The sequence below is a fragment of the Taurulus bubalis genome (genome assembly GCF_910589615.1).
Source record: "Taurulus bubalis genome assembly, chromosome: 3".
Lineage (NCBI taxonomy): Eukaryota > Metazoa > Chordata > Actinopteri > Perciformes > Cottidae > Taurulus > Taurulus bubalis.
Genome location: NC_136591.1, coordinates 26,041,592 through 26,062,516, shown reverse-complemented (window position 1 = coordinate 26,062,516; position 20,925 = coordinate 26,041,592). Strand labels below are relative to the sequence as shown.

The following is a 20,925-nucleotide window of genomic DNA, read 5'->3' as shown; positions in this document are numbered from 1 at the left end:
TTGTCATAGCCTCGATAGATAAAGACTATAATTGTCTTTAACAATATCCGTGGGAGACATAAAGACTGCATAATTTAAAGATGAATTTTTAGAGGAAAGCATTTACAACATGTGCACTATAGTGAGCGTCAAGCTCATTTGATGAGTCAGTGTCTCTGCTCGGGAAAGCCGAGAGTACTTTGGAAAAACATAGCATTTTCTTGGGAGGAGATCGCATATGATTTTGTCCTGTATTGAGCAACGAAGATAAAGGCCCGCATTTCCTCATCGACGAAAGAAGAAGAAAAATCTGCAGGAGCCTCAGCTTTCACTGTTCTCACTTGTGATGGTATCAGGTGTACTTTGAACAGGCTTGTTTGGTTAAAACTAGCCTTCCTTGCGCAGGATGGGCGGGGTAATGTGATGTGTGTTTGAACAGACAAGGTGAAGTCCCTGCGTTAATACGTGCTCAGGCAAAGGACGGGCTTGAATGGAATCTTTTTACTGGGAAGACCGTACACTTCAGGATTACCTACTCTTTGGAAATAACTGGTTTGTTCATTTAAACCACAATGGAGGCAACAAGTGACACCACAAAAATCCTGGAGAAGGGTCCTGAATACCTCCGAAAGCAAATGGAACGGGATAGTGAGACAAAAGGAGGTATGAGTGCTGTGGAGAGGCTCGCTGCAAGCAAACTGAAATATGTCAAAAGCAAGCAGGTGGCCAACTCAACTCAGGAGCCAGTAATCAGTCTTGGATCAGCCTCTGTGAGAAGCAATGGGTCTTCCAACCGGAGCTCGAACCGTGGTGGGAATCCTGTCATAGGGAGTAATTCACGAGCGGCTAAATGCGGTGCACAAAACACCAGCTCGCCAGGGCAGGTACGTCGGTCCAGCTCCAAAAAACGACCAGACTCTCTTCTGCTTTACAGGCACAAATGTGATTTACTGAGAACGTCAGCAAATGACCGGAAACACCATATAACACGCAGGTTGCTGCTCAGCTCTGTGCATAAAAGTGTTCCGTTAACTGAGGCAACAGAAAAGCAGTGGGAAGGTGAGCGCAACAAGGAAAAAGTCACCACACCTGAGGGAACAGCAAAGGAATGCAGCACACATGAAGTGACCTCTCCGTCAGAGAGGAGGAGGAATGGAGCAGCAGATCAACACAGCACAGAAAACAGGGATTCTGGGACAAAGGTGAGAGCGGCTGTTGTGGGGAAATCCGCTGGTCTCCTAACAGTTCCTGAGTTTGAAAGGTCTGGCAAAGGGGTCAGTCGGTCTCACTCTGACATCAGCTCCAGGTACTCCAAAAACTTTGCAGACTTTGATATTTTTTTCAAGTATTGTGGACTGGGCGGTGAGGTTATTGAGTCGTTGGGAAAGGAGAATTTCTCTGCTCGCTCAGATGATATTGCAATAAACACCCGGAGTGTCAGCGTTTCTACATCAGACGAAGGCTTCTCCAGGAACAGTGGACACAGTGACGGACTCCTGGAAGACGAGTTACATGAAAAGATACATCAGGGGACTTCAGTTATTGAGCGCAATGCAAGGATAATCAAATGGTTGTACAGCTGCAAAAATGCTATTGAAACTGGAAAAAAGTTAAGAGACCTCGATTGAGATGCCAAAGACCTCGACTGTATGTAGAGGGGAGTGGGGGGGTGGGGGGGTTCGAACTTGCATAAAGCTAGCTGTTATATAAATTGCACAGAAAGCCCCACGTCACACACAGAAACCGGACAGCTGTTATTTTCCAAACATTTTCATCTTGAAAATATATATTTACTTGTTGTTTACTTTTGATCAAACTGTGTACCACTCTTCCCAGATGTACAGCACAGCTGCAATTTGGAATGCAATCTGGCACTAATGATCCAAACTATGTGCACACTTGAAGACACAAACAATGACGTACAAATCCAGAAGATGACATGGATTACAATTTTAGGATGTTTAGATTCAGCCAAACTGAGCCCCTGGTAAAAAATACTGACTGAAATATTGATATCCAATGATATTAATAGTTATTGGAATTTCTTGAAATTGGAATACAAAATATATCTGCTTAAATAATTCTCGACAACCTTTTCTAAAGAGTGCACAACTTATTTTTAGCATATTCTTGAATGGTTAATAAATCCTTTAGTAGGCCAGTTAGAAGCTGGTAATAAGAGCAACTTTTGGGGTTAAAGATTGTGGGAAAAAACCTTTGTGAGGTTCTTCCTTATTGGGGTTTAATAATGCACTCAAAAATGCTTTTAATCCATTTGTAAATGCTAAATAAGTGCTTAGTAATTAGATGTTGGCCCAGTTATCATCACTCAAAGACTTATAAAGGAATACGAAGGCTAGTATTGGCTTATAAATGGTCTATATGACATTACTCACTCAATAAATTACAAGGCAGCACAATCAGTTACAATTAATAACCCATTTATAAAATTAATTATTATTTTTGATATTGTAGTACTGGTAATTCTAGATAAAGGTTAGAGCTTATGTTATGGAAACATTTCATGGGTTCCAATATTCATTTTCACGAATGATATTCTTCAAGCATGCACGTGATGTAACCTGCTTCTTAAATTTATAATCCAATAAATGCACTTTCTCTTTGTCTTCCGGTGAAAGGTGCACAGTGCATTACATACACACACAAACACACACACACACACACACACACACACACACACACACACACACACACACACACACACACACACACACACACACCAGAGGGATCTGCTCCTTTGATGTTACTGTGGTTTCTTGTTGACAGTAATAAAACTGGTAAAATCATTAAATGTAACATGCAGCCAGACAAAAAGGAGTCTTGCGTCAGAGGAATGTAACTTAATAATCTGGTAGTTTGAGGCCAGTGACCCGATGTTAAGGAATCTCCCCTTCCTTTGCAAGCTCTGTCTGCTTTGTCTCTTCACCACATTGTCTGACATTCTGTCATTAGGGCAACTTCCCGCTGAGCACACTGACCTCTCTCTCTAACGCACCTGATGCACACACACAATGTTGCCTTACAACTTCTCACCTCATGCACAGCAGGTCTGTCGCAATTCAGTTACAGCAAACATAGTCTAGAGAGAAAAACAAATTCCATATTTTCATAAAAAACTATGACTTAATGCGTATTGAGCCCAGAGTTTTAACTAAGTAAAACCAAGCTGTCAAAGCAGATAAACATCTACTTGCTTTTCAGGTCTCAAGGGCTAAAGTTAGGTTTGCTAAACAACACAACATTTGCCATTTGCAACAGTGCCCCTCAGGGAAGAAGGCTTTACCAGAAACAACCAGGTATTCAATGGCAAATAGAGGAGACAACAAACTTTTTTTTTCTGTATTCATAGTTGTGAATAAATGTTTTGCAATTTGGATAATGAATACTACTGGACATATTAGGTCTTTGAAATACATTTTTAGTGGCAACTGCAAGTGACAAATAATCTTTTATAACTAATTTTGTTGATGCATTATGTTCAACAGAATAATCACAAACTCTGTTTCTCTCTCACCCACTCAGAAACCATATTTATGTGAGTATATACTCATTACTCAGCTGCACCCATGTTTTAGACACGCCTTTCACTTCTGCAGAGGTGTGGGTGACTCTTTCGTATTAAGACAAGTCATGTCATGCCCTCTCTTGTTTGATGCCTGCACTTAGAGCTACTTCTTAAAATTAAGTTGATGATTCAGTTCGACAACTTAACATTGCATTTCAACCTAGAAAAAGGTATCATAAGTGCACAATGTGTAATTATTGACTGAAAATGTACCCTGATTGCATTGCTGTAGGCTTATATTATGTATTCTTATAATGGGATTTGTATTATGTAAAAGGCTTTACTATTACTAATCCACCAATTAAGACGATGGTTCTGCTGCTGCCTGTGTTACATGTGTTTTATACCTAAGTTCTGTACATTTTGCTACACAGATAAAGTTATTATTTTTCTTACATAAACTGTTGTTGAAATGTATTACTTGCAACACATTGTGTACACACTTCATCCTATATTGTCGATGGGATTCTTTGATTATACATAATACAATTAATGGATTATCAATAAGGCCTTTTGCAAACCTTTTAAATGCATGTAGCCTAAAGGGGGTGGTATCTGACAACAAGACTGAACCTAATCACTCCGTTAAAATTTCAACAACTCTATGTATGCACGCCAGTCATACCAAAGCATTGACTGAACTGTAATCACAGGCCCAAAGGGACAATAACCACACATAAACTAGTCTAAATGGATGCTTGAAATGTAAGGCTATTTTTAGTTTATTAGAGGAAGAAAAAGAAAAAGGTTTTGGAGTAGTATTTTGTCAAACCATATCCCTCCTGTTACAGATTAACATCAGACTTGTCTTACAAAAAGGAAAACAATTGACTTGAGACTTTTGGCCTGTTCAAATACAATAACAATGCCAGGGAGTCCTCACATGGACCAAACCCTTGACAATGTGTGTTGAAAGATACATTTAAAAAAACTCTGTCTGCTTTGATTTTTACTCCAAAAAATGTCAATGACTTCATTTAACATCTGTGAAAATGGCATCTCTTTCCCCTCATTATTAAATCCAGCATCTATATGCAAATATTGTTTCCAATCAAAGGTTAGACTAATGGATACCAGAGCTACTTTCCTGATCTTAATGTATGTGTAGAATATGAGTTTCAAGTTTCCAGATCACAGTTGTATAAGTTGTTGTCTGACCATGATTGGTCTCCAAACTAGTTGATGTCACAAAATCATGCTCATGTAACCACTGTGAGATGTCTTCTGCTTATATGACTCTCCTGAAGCTGCTTTGGTTCAACACCGTTTTATTCATGTGTCTGCATTCAAGACAAGGACAAAGGACACTTGTAACAGTCTGCTTCTTGATAAGGATCCTTTGTTACTGAGCAATAATACAGTATTCATACCGAATAAATACGGTGAACATTAAACAGGGATCGTATAGTGATTTCTTTTACATAATAAAATAAATGAAACAGAACAGAAAATCTCTCTCTCTTAAAAACATGAGAAATACAAAACAAAACACCACCACAACAGAACAACACACTGTACATACCTGCATTCACGACAAGGACAAAGGACACTTGTAACAGTCTGCTTCTGTATAAAAAGACGACTTTGTGTTAGCATCGCGCGCTAGCGTCACGCTAGCATACGCTAACTACTAGCGACGTTAATGTTGACAATAAAACGAGTAGTTTACAGAATACAAAACCAGGTGAATACAGTAACTTTACAACAACCAACGCCCGCTCAACTCTCACATAGTTTTATATTATTTACACAACTTTTCTACAGACATTCGGAATGCAGGGCTCTCAAGTGTCACGCATTGAGCGTGACTGTCACGCATTTCGGTCTTAAGTCACGCCCTCCCGCCACACATCGTATTTCTCGCGCTGGAAAAAAAACTCTAGGCTATTTAATGTGCCGCAGCGCACAAACATGACCTGGTCGCGCTGCCCTCACCATGGAGGAATCAAGCACGTCTCCCCCGAATCCCCTGGATTTCTGCCGCGAGGTGCCACTCATCAGCCAATCAAAAAAAAGAAATGGGCTACACGAATAGCCAATCAGAAAAACGTATCTGTTGTATCTAGGTGAAATGTAGTCCAGCAACCAATGAAATAAAAGCTAATAATAATATGGGGAGGAGGGGGGTGGAGGGGGGGTGTATGTCACTCTCACCTGTCTTAAAAACTTGAGAGCCCTGCATTCGGACATATAAACTTGACAAGGATCCTTTGTTACTGAGGATTTCCCACAGTCCTTTGCGGTGTATATATATATATATATATATATATATATATATATATATATATACAGTGCAGGTACAAATTTACAACAGCAGGTGGCACAGTTTTCCCTTTTTAGCTGGATTTATAATGCATCCTTTTCAACTATGTTACACTCACATGGGGCCGCCTCCTAAACTCAGATTACTAACATTGAACCTTTAACAGATGAATGTGAAAAAAGCTCTGACTTTAATTATAAGGCCTAAGAATTTAGATGACTTGGTCCCAGATCTGTAAAACTCTTGTGGCTTTGAAAGAACAATGTTCATTGTATTATTTTAGCATTCAGGCAGCTGGAAAACATGCCTCATAACTTGGAGAAAAAAATATGTGACAACTAAAGTCAAACAAAACATCAGAGCAGTTCCCACGCCAGTGTGTGACCTAGATATAATGTATTTAACTTACTAAAAGGTATGCAATTGATAAAATAATTAATTAATATAAAAACTTTGTTAAATGTTCCTTAATATGCCACATCATCATCATCATCATCATTATCATTACTCTCACAAACACCCAGTTCAGTCGTTTGTTTTCAACCCCTATATCAAAATCAAAACATAAGTACATGTGCGCAGTCCTCTGTCACGTGTACATGAAGGCCCCAACAAAACAGTATGGATTAAAAAAATAATAATATTGACAGCTGCAGTTAGCCAATCGGCAACGCGACTCTGGAACGCAACCAGAGCCGTATAATAAGAGGCACGTCATCTCTGTTCTCTCCGATGGCGGATCACGAAGCGTCCCTTCACTGTTGGTGAGAGCGTCTTAATAGTTGCTATACTTGTGCTCTCAGTGCCATAGAGTAGTGGTTCTCAACCTTTTTTTCAGTACCCCCTAACCAGCACAAAGCATTGTTGGTTGAAAATGGGTTTTAATACACAGCGCTGTGCCATCAGTGTCTTATTTAATATAGAATATATACAATTCAGTTTATTAACTTACACTTATATTTTATTGAATATTTATTAAATAACTATTTTCAAAGGATTTTTTAATTGATGCTCATTTTAAATGCTCATTTTGTGACCTGGAAATCAGCGCTGCACATCCGGTGTTACGGTTTAACAGGCGACCATGTTAACTGGCGACTTTCGGCCGAAAGCGTCTACTGTTGTCGTCGTTACAGCAGATGTTGAGAATAGCAAGAGAACACGTAGCTGTCCTCGTGAATGCCGCATTGTTTAATTCTGCAGTTCAATGTCTAACCTTCTCGTCTAAAGTCTCTGGTCAAAACATACCGGACTAGACGTTGTTGAGTCTTTTCAGGGAAATAATCCACGCGAGTGGAAACGTCGCTTGTTGTTTATGTGTTGAAACAGGAAGTCAAATCAAATATTATTCGTTCACCTTGAGTGTGCACCATGTTTACATATTGTGTTGTGAGAATGTATTTCCCTTATTAAATTCAAGTGAACTCAACTGTTTCACATCTGTGTTCTTGGCTGGTTGAATTCTTAATTTTATGGCTCTGCTTTTCTTGTTCCCTCCTTTGCGTTATTGTCCACATTGTGTATGTTCACCTCATAACAACACCACAAAGATCTGCCTCATTAATTTGTAGTTCTACAAAGACGTTTTGAATGGTCTGATATTAAACAGCTGTCTATTAGTTTGAGAAAGCAGCGATATTGTAAAGCGCTCCGCAGGTCACGTCAACATGCTCCATGGAGTCGCAGTTGGTCGCAAGTTGATCTGGTGGCTCTCTGCCGTTTAAATGTGACTGCTGACTGTGTTGTAGATGATTTCATTGTAAATCCACAAGAAAATCCATTATGTCTATCCTGGTGTAGTGGTAATGCCACTGACCTGTGATCTTTTTCCACCTAATGATATGAGTTTGAATCCCGTTAATTAAACGTATATCTTTTTTCTCTTCTTTTTTCGTGTACTATAGAGCTAAATTACGTAACAGATATTTGCACAAAACAGACTCCACAGTCATCATGTGTTATTTGTAACAACTTTATTTCAAAGGAAAGGCAATTTGCTGACTTCCTGTTTCAACTCATAAACAACAAGCGACGCTTCCGCTCGCGTGGATTATTTCCCTGAAAAGACTCAACAACGTCTAGTCCGGTATGTTTTGACCAGAGACTTTAGACGAGAAGGTTAGACATTGAACTGCAGAATTAAACAATGCGGCATTCACGAGGACAGCGACGTGTTCTCTTGCTATTCTCAACATCTGCTGTAACGACGACAACAGTAGACGCTTTCGGCCGGAAGTCGCCAGTTAACATGGTCGCCTGTTAAACCGTAACACCAGACTTCCCAATTCCTAAAATGCATCGTGAGGCAAGGAGAGAGGATCGAGGAGGCTGGAAACACCAGTGTAACCTTTGCGGAAGTCTTTGCGTCACACGTAAACAAATAAAAAAAGACTTGACACAAAATCACAACTGTAATGATCCCAAACCACGGCTGGACTCTACAAATTTGACCTTTTTTTTTTAGACTATTCATAAATTGTATTTATTTAAGATAATCAGATGCGCAGTCAAACATTCAGCTGTTCTTGCCACATGTGTCGATGACATTAATCTAATACTTCTATATTTACTTCTGGTTAATGTAGACTGATGAATCACGTGACAATCAAGTATTTTGAACTTCCGTTTCCGCGACTCTCACTTTACACGACTCTGGTCTGTGGCAGCAACGATATAAACAGACGTTTCGTCCAATCAGAGAGCAGCAGGGGGGCGTGGACGAATCGCACTGTGTTTGTAAGTAACGCTACTTTCGTCAATATCTCTTGCACGGCAGGCAGAAGAGACAAGAAGCAGAAACAAGAACAGACGATACAACAAGCGAGTCGCTAAAGGTTTGTTTAGCCGTTTTTCAGACAGTCCCAGAGCTGTTAAAGAGCAGTTTATATTCTTTATCTTTCGTCCTATCGGGACTGCATGCGTTGAACCGACTGACAGCTTGTCTTGTTTTCATTTTGTACTGTTGAGCGCTGAAACGACGTTGACAGTGTTTGCTGTCATGTTTTTCCAAATGCTTCAGTTAAATGCATCATAGTCGTTGTCAGGGATGTTTTTAAAGCAATTTGGCTCACTTTGCATCCGAGTATTTACCTATAATATCGCGTTAAAATGCGTAATATAGACGAGCCTCATAAATCTAATGGCCCTCTTGTTTATTTAGCAGCGGTTGTTAGAAAAAGACCCGGACAAGAACCAGTAGTGCAGACTACAGTCCGAAGCTATGGCTGTAAAGAAAGGCCATAATAGATGGCTTTCTTAACAGTTATTGTTGAAATTTAAATAGCACTGTATTCAATCTGAATTCATGTGTTTTGCATTTCTCTCTTCGGTAATTTCAAGTGGTGCAATTTCAAACACTTGGATAAAAGTGTTCCTCATTCCAACCTGTTTTTCGTCAAATGTCTGACAGAATATAACTTGATGGATTGATTCTCTTCAGTCGCTCTGATGTTCACGTTTGAACCTTTCATCTTGAATCTTATAGTTTTAATTTCACCAATCCAATTTCAGAGGAGACATTTACTTGACTTGAATTGGAAGATGAGAAAATGTAAATGTATTATTTTCAGTTAGTTATTATGTCCTCTGTTTGCTTCCATAAAACCCAGAGTACACACATAATTCCTCCCCATCGCATTAACCCTCCAGGTGTTTTGGGTTGCAGGGACCTTCTCTGTTCAGAGTCCCCCTCCCCACCCTCCCCAGGCTAAAATGCCTTTCTTGGGCAAGGACTGGAGGTCACCTGGATGGAGCTGGACAAAGACAGATCATGGCTGGAAGAGGATGTTCCTTTATGGACACGAGTTGGAAGATAACAGAGAAATGGACTTGAAAGGGTAAAATCATATCTTATTCACCTTTGTTATCTATATCTGCCTTTTTAATGCTTTTATTAGCAGTGTCAAACTTGATTTGGTCAATGAGTCATTACTTAAGCAAATTCATTATTTATTGACAAATTAATTAAATGTAATCCTGTCAAATCAAATCTAACATAGCTGAACAACAATGTTTCCCTATCAGGGTATATTTGCTTATTCTACAGTATTATTACAAATACTTAAATAACTTGATAAGTAAAATACTTAAACTCAAAATGACTGTATATAAGTATTTTTTTCGAGCCCCATCAGAATTGTAGTTTTCTCAGAATCTAACCAAAGTAAGGCCAAGGCTCACTTTGAGTGTTGACTGGGTTGTAAGACATCTTCCAACTTCCACAAAATACCTCAAAAGTATTCTAGAGATAATCCTATCTCTAGAATACTTTTGAGGTATTTTGTGGAAGAGGATTGTAGAAAGCTGACAGGAAATTACCAGGTTGAACAATACCTGTTGTAAGCTTTTATAACACTGTCCCTCCCAGAAGCGTTTTGTGGGTTGAAAGACTTAAAAGTAGCAGGCACTACCACAGAGGTGGTTTTAAATAATTTGCCAGGTGATTATGTCTGTGGGCATTTGCCTGTGTCCTGATTAGGAGTCACACATCTTTACAGGTGTGAAGTTGACATCAAAATGAAGTCAGAGTTTGAAGATGGGTGTGAGGAAAGGTGCAGGTTGTAGGGGCGTAGAAAGTGGGTAAGGGGGCATTGCCTTCTTACTGCACATGGCTTAGTAGTTCTCTGTGCTGCTTGAATTCATTTGAGTCTCAATGTCCCCCGTGAGCTTCAACTAGTATGTATTGCACATTTTCCGAAAATGAATTTTTTTTTTTAACAATAGTATTAAAAGTAATGATGGCTATTATACATACAATTATACAAAATGTATTTTATTAAAACCTGAAGGTGAAGAAACTTGATGAATAAGTCCATTGAAAAACATTTACTCCAAATGAAATGCCACTAAACGTTCTAACTTTATTAGGATCAAGGATCAAAAGACTTTACTAAAGCATGCCGAATAAATAACATGAATAACTATTCACGGGATGCTGTTCAGCCGCTTCCCCCGTTAAGGAGGATGGGAGAGAGCCAAACTTTGATTTTGCTTGTAACCAGATACCAAATAAAACAAGAAGAGGAAGAAGACAGTAAAGTGCAAGTAGATTTAAGTTGAGTTGAGTCAAGTCATACATGAAATGAAGTGCCCCGTTTCATAAAAAAATTATAATAAATATAAAGTTGTAGTGTGTGTGTGTGTGTGTGTGTGTGTGTGTGTGTGTGTGTGTGTGTGTGTGTGTGTGTGTGTGTGTGTGTGTGTGAGAGAGAGGAAGGAGCTGCAGTGTTCAGATACACTAACCAGCTCACGAGCAAACAATGCTCAAACAGTGAGCAGCATGCGGGTGTCCTGCCTGACGGGGTTAACTCGGCACCAGTTGGCGATATCTCCCTCAAGCCACGCTGTCGCCTCATTGGCTTCTCAGCAGTCTCTTCACAAAAAGGCACTGGGCACACATCAGAAAAATAACTAATGTCATCATCCGTTCGAATTGGCCGCTCTCCAAATGCATTGTCAGTCAGAGAGGACAGTGACTTCATGCAGCAGATGTACATTTGGCAGACTAACCAGAGAGAAGGAGGCCAGAGAGAAAGAAGAGCATTATGATGTCAACTAGCATGGTGCACATGGTTACAGAAGTAGTTACATCTGTCACCTATTATCTGCAAACACTTTACTGTCAATGTCTGTGAGAGATAATGTATTTGACACTGTCTAAATTGCCTAATTGTCTAGTCATCTTGCAGATGCCAAAGCATGCAATAAATGCAACTTAAATGCATCTATGTAACAGTGAATAAGAGAAGTGTAACAGCTTGTCAGACTACTTGCATACTTGTTTTCTTCCCTGTCTTCCCTGACTTGCTACATCACCCTCGTCTCTCTAGCTCGTGTGTTTCAGGATATAATTTAAACACCAGCAAATCCTTCTAAACATTCCTGCTGCTGTGTTTGATTTCTTATTGTCTCTGCGGAGGCTGGAGCTCCGCATGCAACCTCTGTTGAAAAGCCAAGCTGGGGACCGTGCTCGCATGCGTGTTCAAATCAGCCACATGCTGACTCATCATCTTGGTGTACACATTTCCTCCAGCTTTTGAAAGCTCACAAACAGAACATTGCTTTTTCATTAGAATAAATATCTTGAGTGTAATCTGGGATCTGTTGCAGGAACAAAAGATTGCCATTTGTTGCAACCATTTCATCAGTCATTTTCTTTACAAGCAAAAGCTTACTATCAACCTGTATGAAATGAAATGAAATGAAATGAAATGAAATGAATAGGATTTTGTCTGAGATCCATATACAGTTTTATTATGATATTTTATTTCTTTATTTATTAAAGTATTATGATCCCTTTACTTTGTGGGAACCTGGTTGAAAAAAAAACACCATCAGCACTGCAAAAACAGAGGTACGATGTGGCCGAATAGTTTGCCAAGATGTTCTTTATTCATCTTCTTTCTTTTTTTAATCTGAAAATAGTTTAATATGCCCCTATTATAAGGTCTTTTAACCCAAGGATTGCTACTCAAATATCTTGCATATACGCAATCTTTGTAGGTGGGAAGCTTGATGTCCTTGTTGATTGAATGTGAATGATTATGTCACATCTTAACTATTGGGACTCATGTTACATCAGACTTAGCCTTCTTAGCCACTAGATTTTTTTTACGAGAAGAATTTATGGGCCTTTACATTCCGTTTGGTTTCTTCTGTGCCATCAAGGATGGACGTCAGTAGGAAGTCACTGACTTCACTTCCCCCAGGCTTCTTTACACTGGTCTGTAATTGTATTTCAAGAGCACCTGTCACACTTACATGAGATGGTTTTAACACATTCCTCCCATGCCTTCTCTGTCCAAACAGGCTCTGCAATGACGATCTGTTTGTTGGAGATGTGTGTGAGCTCGTCACGATGAAGAGGAAAAAGGACCTCTTCAACGATAACACCAAGTCTCAGTGTGAGTTTCAGCAACACATAATCCCTATTTTTACTTTATGAGGAGTCTGTGGTACAGAAATTAAAAGCCCTTTTTATTTAAAAAATAAACAGCAGAGTAGAAATAAAAAGAAGAGCAAGTCGTAATTAACAGTAAAGGGACCACCACCTGTTGAAAACGTTGTTAATTTATCGCCTGAGAAGCGTCGTATTGAAGCTGACAGCATTGTATGGACGGCTATGTGTATTTACAATGAATTACATTTGTAAAGTTGATAGGTGATAGTGATAGGTTTTGGGGAGTGTTTCAATAAAAAAAAGTAACTTTCAGCCATTCCACAGTTAACCTGTGGGAAACCGTGATTGATTCGTCATTATCATAAACCCATGCTTGCTCGTCTAAAAATGTTAACTCTACAGCTATGCCCCATTTATATGAATCATAAAGTTGAATAATGTTAACATTATTAATATGTATATTTATTTTCTGCAATTTGAGTGCCCAAAACACAGGAATGAAACAGTATTGTTAACACCTTTCAATTTATTGCAAATTCACTACCACAACCCTGCAGCAAATTATACATTTGGGGATGTTATGATGTCCAGTGTTTATTGAAACTGTTGCAGAACGGTTTTGATCAATTATTGGCTGTTAACATTAGCCAATAATGATCTTTTATAAAGGTAAAAAATCACGGCAAAGCTATTGGATTGGATAGCATTAAATTGCACAGGTTCTCATCATAATATGTCCACTTGACACACAGTATGTAAGTCTTTACAAAAACACTTAAACTCCAATGAATAATGTGTTCGTTTTTTCCTTGTCCAGTTATTTTCGTGGATAAATGGATCTACGTGCATAACAGGAGCACGAAAGAAGTGAGTGATGCAGCTGTTACTCAAACATTTCACATGAAGGCTTTTGTACATGTTTATTTTTTAAATAAACATTTCTAAAACAAAAATGTATGTGTGTGTATTTTCATGTTGACACACAGCGACATGGGTACTCCACGCTTGGTGAAGCACTCAACCGTCTAGACTTTTCCAGTGCTATTCAGGACCTGAGAAGATTCAACTATGTTGCAAAAGTGAGCAATGATAATCACAAATGTTGATTTTGAAATAGTTTTACGACTCATACAAGATCAACAGTATACCTCTGTTTTTATCCCGTAGCTTTTCCAGCTAATAGCCAGGACCCAGCTGACCTCTTTGAGCGGAGCTGCACAGAAAAACTATTTCAATATATTGGAGAAGATTGTACGAAAGGGTAAGGAGGCCTTAGAGATATTGTATAAACATTTTGTCAGTACACTTTTTTTTGCAACCTACACCATATTTAGGCCCTTGTTGTGTAAATATAGCATTATATTTTACAGAAAGAACATCTCTTTACCAAATGGTAACCCTCTGAGCAACTAGAAGATGCTGTTTCTCAGGCTACTGTTTAGTCACGCTCGTGTTATTGCACTGAATGCCGAACCACAAATCCAGTATTTGTAGTTTATGGGGTTGTGTTGCCTGGTGGAACAAATTACTTTACTTAGATCTAGTCTGCCGCATGTAAAGTCATCCCTTTTTAAAATAATGCATTGTTCATTTGAAATTGTGGTTCTTTAAATTGTTTCTTCTTTTTTTTCAGAAAAAATATGTTGTCTCAGCAATTCATTTATTTTTAAGGATTTTCATTTCCCTTAAATTTAGTTATAGGTATTAAGGTGGGAGAAGGAAACATTTTTGTTCAATTATGTTTTTAATTTATATATTTTAGCAGCTAATATTTTGACTTTAAATATTCGTTTTGATTGTTAAATATTCGTTGTTTAAAAAAAAAAAAAAACTTTTTAAAATGTCACTACTAGTTCTAGACGACCACTACAACCCGCGCCTTGTCAAGGATTTGCTGCAGGACCTGAGCTTGACGCTGCACAATCTGACTATCCATGTTGGCAGGTGTGTCCTCGTGGGCAACGTCAACATCTGGTTGTGCCGACTGGAGACCATTCACAAATGGAAGCAGCAGGTCAGAAACCTGCAGATCCCCAAGGTAGGAGGAGGTGTACTGGTGTTTGTGTTGTACGCCTGCGTGTTTGTATTCCATCGTGTTTAGTCCATCCCAAGACATGCTTTGGCGTCCTCTGGGCCTCAACACGCTTCCAGGTCAAATTTGAGCTGCCTGTATGTAAATGTGGAAGTAGTGGAAACTTATCTGTTCAACCTGTATGAATTGTAACACGTGGTTATCAGTGGGTCACCACTCATGTCATAGGAATATTTTTGTTTTTCTGTTCAGTCCAGTTTTCTCTCTTAATTGTCTTCCCAGCAAGTGTGCAATGGCATGACATTCAACGACTTGCCGCTACACATACAGAACAAGATCCTTTGTGAGTTATCTGACGCCTATGACATCATTAACGTCGGGGAGGCCATGCCTACTCTGCACAGCCTCAGTGAGGACAGGATACTGTGGAAGAAACTCTGCCACTTTCACTTCTCAGATAAACAGGTGAGAGAACATATTTAGTTTAATCAGACATGGAAAATGAGAATATGCAACAACATCTGACATTTTAATCATGATTTTAAAAGTGAACTTGCAATAATAGTTAATAAAAGAGATGTCTGCGAAGTAGTTCACCTTTTGACCACTAGAGGGCAAAGTTGGCCAATGTTTTTCACAGCTCATGCACAGATGCATACACCCCCACTCAGAATTGGTGTTAATGAGAATTTGTTCTCAACTATATCTAATTACACTTAGCTCCAGTTCTAATTACATCCCTGTCCCCTGTGTTTTTTTTATTTTTATTTTTATTATTGTCTTTTTCTTTCCATTCATGTGCAGTTCTGTAGGGATTTGGTCCTATCCAACAGTGACAAAGTGGACTGGAAGCTGATGTACTTCACCCTGACAAAACATTATCCAATGAAGGAGCAGTATGGCGACACCTTGCACTTCTGCAAAAACTGTAACATCCTCTTCTGGAAGGTAAACAATAAGAGCACACACCTGCAACAATATTCATATTATCTAGGAAACATTATGTGACTAGCCAGTCGGTTCAACAAACTGCAAATAAATTACTAGTTGTACATTGAAGGAAAATTACATCAAAACACAATCAAACTGCATCAAACAAATAATTTTCATTTCATGTTCAGGCAAGTGCATTCAATGCTCAAATGATCCATAATCCTGTTTTTTTAAATATTGCATGCTTATGAAATAATGTAGTTTGAAATATCTCGCTCACACAAAGATAGAGGTCCGAAACGATAAAAGCGCTCTCACCAAAAACGGTGCAGGTTTTAGGAATTACAAACATAATTTGTATACAAGATCAGGAGTTGCAGCTACTGATATTTTTCCGGCATCAGAAGAGAACATAGGAAAGTGACAGTTCCATTCTGCGGTTTTATATAGAAGGCAAGCCAACGTTCTTATACAGACTGCAATGATATTGTATGTGCAGAAACCAAAAACAAAGACAAAATGTAGCACAGCATGGTACACTGACTCAAACATTTTCAAAGAAGATACATTTGCATGCATTTATAAAATATCCCCATAATCAATTCCTGATATAAGTGCAGCTTGACTTCTTTTTTTCCTTGAAGCGAAAGAAAAACAGCATTTGCTTTGGGGCTGAAACCTGCACTGTTCAAGGAAACAGACCTGATATCTCTTAAACTGTACGTAGGCCAGACAGGAGAGTCTATCAAATCAAGTATCACGTTTGTATCAGAGCACATCGTATTCCCTTGGCCAGAGACAAAACATCCATTATTGTTTGGTACAGTCTTTGGTACACACTCTATTGTTTCTAAAGTCTCAAGGAGACTTTGGTCCAACCATACAGCCCCTCTCACACTGATATGTCTCTTGCATACCGTGAGAAAGGTGTTCAATAATAATTGGAATCTCAACTTAAAACTGTAAATATTGAGGAATATTTTGAAAAATAAACCTTGACATGACCTTTCTGCTTTGACTTTTTACAGATAAAATGATTGTTAAAACTTGAGGACTGTGTAAAAAAAAGAAAACAAAAAAAAGCTCCATGTTCTGATTATTCATCAGGAAGCATACATTAACAATGAGGTAATAATTGTCCAGTACAATTTGTTTTTACATATCAGTCCAAGAGCAAACATATTATTTGTTTGCTTTCATTGACATATGAGATCTGACCTTAAACCATCTGCACATACTGACAGTGCTTAGATGTAAAATGCAGCTATTCCAAGTATCTATCCTCCCTCCCCATTTATTTACTTAAACAATCTTGTTATCCTCCTTGTTTGGGTCCCTGTACTTTTTAACCTCTGCCCTCTTTGCGTCCCTCTCCTTGCTCGTCTCCCTTCCTTCCCGGCTCTTCTCCTGGTTCCCATTCTCCCTGATTCCTTAAGGATTGCCACCTGGCTTTGTTATTCAAGGTACTTTCCGTCCCAGTTTGTGTCATGTTTCCCCCGATGGTCGCATTTGTGACTTATCTTTTTTCATGTGTTAAGCTATGTCTTGTTCTATTCTCAGTTTCTCTTGATGTCATCTTGTTTTTCCCCAGGTGTGTTGAGTAAACAATCTCACTCTTTGTGCTGTCTTTTTAATGGCCTCTAATCGCATTCTTAAAGTTAATAAATTCCTCTGAATGTTGAGAGTTCTTGCGTCTAAAAGAAAAGGGTCAGTTGTCATTCAGTTTTACACAAATGTTTCTCTGTGTATACTAACGTCAGGTTGCACCAGTTATTTGTAAATCCATCACTAAATCTGTGTTGAAGTCCTTCCATGTTCTTAGTAATGACTGGTTGCTGTGTCTGAACTGGGAGCATCTGTGCTCCCCTGGTTTCCTGGTCTCCCTTCTTTTCTAACAATGTGCTGATTGACTCTTCCAGGACTGTGGCCATCCATGCACTGCCAACGATCCAGACAGCTGCCTCATGCCCATTTCTCCACAGCACTTTATCGACCTCTTCAAATTCTAAACCCTCCATGTTGGTCATCAAGCAAACCGCCGTTTACCCTCACTCCCAAAACAAGAGCGTTTGCGAGACCTCGGGGTCATTTACCCAAATACAAAGGGCTTCAACTGAAAGAAATAACTTTTTTAAAGTCTTCATTTCCTTACTCGCAAGTGTTTCCATAAGCCAGTGGTTCTCAAACTGTGGGGCTCTAGTGGTGGGGTAATTGTTTTATTTTTATAATCCTTTATTAATCCCACAGTGGGGAAATTATTTTCTGCATTTTACCCATCCTTAGTAATTAAGGAGCAGTGGGCTGCTGTGAAGCACTGGGGCTTCAGTGTCTTGCTCAAGGACACTTCCACATGCGAACTGTGGGGAGACCAGGGATCGAACCGGCTACCTTGTGGTTTCAGGACGACCATTCTTCCCATGAGAACTTCACATAGTACAAAGTACACAGATATACAACTTCAATAATAAATACATGGCCAAATGCCTGTACCTTCGTTGAAACGTTAACAGGTTACGCTTGCGCATGCGCGACGGCCAAGAGCCTTGGCGATTTGCCAATTCTTGGCATTTTGCCAAAAGCCAATCTATTGTTACAATTTTGTTGGGGCGGTGGGGCATGAACATTTTTCTTCCTTCAAAGTGGGGCATGACAAAAAAATTTGAGAACCACTGCCATAAACCAAGGAAAGGTTTGTAGATTTTAAGAATGTTGCTAATGGTTGAAATACATGTAACCTTGTTCCTCCTCCTGCACAAATATTTGTCTTTTTGACAAAAAAGGCTATTCATGAGAGGAAAGGTAAAAATTATATTTAAATGTGATATGTGAAAGGATTTATATGTACAAGGAATTGTAGCATGTTTATGGTAGGTAAGCGGTGATAGGTAATGTCTAAGAAGTTGTTTTAATTTTGGAATGGAAAAAGGGAGGAATATTTACAGTGTGGCAGAATATGATGACTCTGGTTAATTGCTTATTTAATGGAGTTAACTATTCTGTTTGTTCTGTTTTGGTGATATTTAAATAATATGGTGGTATAACTGAATGCATGTCATGTTTGAGTCTCTGTTTACATACTGTATGTTGTCCTTTGTGAATTATTGCTGTGCATAGGAAGCGTCAACACAAAGATAAAATAATGAAAAACTCCATTGATTTTTACAATCTACCGTAGTCAGAACTGTCAAGTGACAGACAGAGAAAATGTTGAACATTGTTTATGGGGATAAATGGTTTTGTATCTTTCCTCCAACTTTCGTAATATTCTGATGCCGTCCCAATACTCTTGATGGAACCATCAATGCTTTTATGGGACATGAACTAGCTATAAATAATTAAACATTTCTAAAAACCTATTTCTGTTCTTCATTTTATACTGCTCCAGTTTCAATCTTTCTAAAGGCAACACAATGGAAAGGAAGAAGAAATAGATTGTGATATCTGTACACATAGTTAAATATTTTGGAAATTGAGGAAAAATTGTATTTTACAGAACAATAATTTTCATAATAACTTACTTAACAGTATGCTTTACAAGACCGTTTCTGATTTGTCCTCTGTATCAGTGAAAATCAAGAAGTAGATTACTTAAGATTTGTATCTTCTCTCGAAACACACAGTTGACACACTGCTGCTGTGGCCATTTCACTTTTCTCTGCTACTAGCCAAGAAAGGTCATCATTGACACAATTTGTTACAATTATCTTTTAAAGCTACTACCAGTGCTTCAACCTGTGTTGATTTTGGTGGTCTCTGTGGACAAAAGTGGTAGTTTCCGAGAATCCATGTCCCTTTTAGAAAACAGTTTGGTTCTGGTTCTCCTGATTCTCCCTTCCCTTGAGCAACAATACATACAGTCTTGGCCTCTGGCAGTTTGGTGTCGGTGTTGGCTCGCAGTGAGGCAAAGCTCTCCCCCTGGCCAGAAGAAGACATGTTGCTGCCGATCGCTGAGCTCTCCTCCTCCCACCGGAGCTTCTGACTTCAGGTCGGAGGAAATCCGGATCTGGGTCAGTCCGCGATGGGCTGGTCGCTGGAGTCTGAGATGAAGGACTTTCTGGTGAACCTGCATGATTTCACAGTTTTTTGCATTGAATCCGAACCGGTGGCACCGATGACGAGCATAAAGAATAATTATAAAATAGGCAGTCTTTTCGCTGATGGTCTCATTTATTTATGAAGGTAAAATAGAGGCATCAGTATTACATTGAGACAGTTTCATAACTTGATCAAAGTTCCTCACTATTTAAAAAACATATTTGTATATTATGTACAATTTGTGCCAATTTTCTCCATGGAAATATTGATATTTTTCAAGGTTGTACTAGTTAGAAATTCCAGTAGCGGGGCAACACTACTCCAGACTGCAATGCGTTGAACAAAGTAGAGCCACACAGTCCAACTAGATCTTCATTCCGCTTGAGAAAATGTGACCCAGCTGTTTAATGAATAAATACAGGATACATGCATCCCTGGAAGAACAGTATCTGTGTACACTTCTGGCTGCAATGAATCAGACTGCAGCATCAAACAAATTCAGTAAACAGATTAAAACAAAGAAAAAGAAGAAAAGAGAGGCAAAGATCAGTGGTATGACGTTTCTTATTCACCTAAAAGAAAAATAAATCACAGTAGAAATTAAATGATTCTTCATTGTCTCAGGCCTAAACAATATACAGATATACAAACAGCATTACATTACTTTATAATGTAGCAGACACACATTTGTTGAACTGCAACTGCTGGTGAAACTAACAGCATCCAGGGATTGTAACTGAAAATCAGTTTGAGTCTCTGATGCAGCACAAGTGCATGCTGGGTCGACCCATCTGCACATGCATAGACATTGTTTTGTGCACAGAGAATGGTCCAGTTCAAATTTTCGGCACATACCTGATGTCATTGTATTGATACAAGGCACAGCTGCATGAAGTCTCTGCTTTTCTCAAGAAACAAGTACACACATAATTTGGTTTTCATCTTGTCAGCATTACAAATGTTATACAAAATTATTCGGCATCAGATTTAAACATGTATCAAACTATGACACTGTGAGGGTTGCTTTGATTTGTTTCCCTCACATGCTCCCAACACAACAGAACTTCAAATCTCTTGAGCAATGCCAACTGTGATTCGCTAAAACAAAAGTGCATGCAAGTCCATCAAACTCACTTCCTCTCCATCAATCTCTCTTTTTACACTTGCAAACTAAATTATTTCATAAGCTGTTTCATGAT

At 38.9% G+C, this 20,925-nt stretch overlaps 2 protein-coding genes across 2 annotated transcripts; both read left to right on the top strand.

Moving 5' to 3' along the window:
• Nucleotides 1–551: 551 nt before the first annotated feature.
• Nucleotides 552–1,607, top strand: fam110c (family with sequence similarity 110 member C; the record flags this gene model as incomplete). Its single annotated transcript, XM_079215600.1, has 1 exon — nt 552–1,607. The coding sequence occupies one exon, from the start codon at nt 552–554 to the stop codon at nt 1,605–1,607; it is 1,056 nt and encodes a 351-aa protein (XP_079071726.1).
• A 6,998-nt stretch (nt 1,608–8,605) lies between these two features.
• fbxo25 (F-box protein 25) lies at nt 8,606–19,039 on the top strand. The gene is made up of 11 exons (XM_079216218.1): nt 8,606–8,662; nt 9,493–9,664; nt 12,636–12,730; nt 13,544–13,593; nt 13,713–13,805; nt 13,894–13,987; nt 14,580–14,764; nt 15,041–15,223; nt 15,563–15,706; nt 17,128–17,154; nt 17,611–19,039. The coding sequence occupies exons 2-11, from the start codon at nt 9,540–9,542 to the stop codon at nt 17,698–17,700; spliced, it is 1,086 nt and encodes a 361-aa protein (XP_079072344.1). The 5' UTR covers nt 8,606–8,662; nt 9,493–9,539; the 3' UTR covers nt 17,701–19,039.
• Nucleotides 19,040–20,925: the final 1,886 nt, after the last annotated feature.

Coding starts and splice junctions, on each gene's coding strand:
- fbxo25 (XM_079216218.1), top strand. CDS start 9,540: ATGCCTTTCTTGGGCAAGGACTGGAGGTCACCTGGATGGAGCTGGACA. Junction 9,665..12,635: donor AGAGAAATGGACTTGAAAGG/GTAAAATCATAT, acceptor CTGTCCAAACAG/GCTCTGCAATGACGATCTGT. Junction 13,806..13,893: donor GATTCAACTATGTTGCAAAA/GTGAGCAATGAT, acceptor TTTATCCCGTAG/CTTTTCCAGCTAATAGCCAG.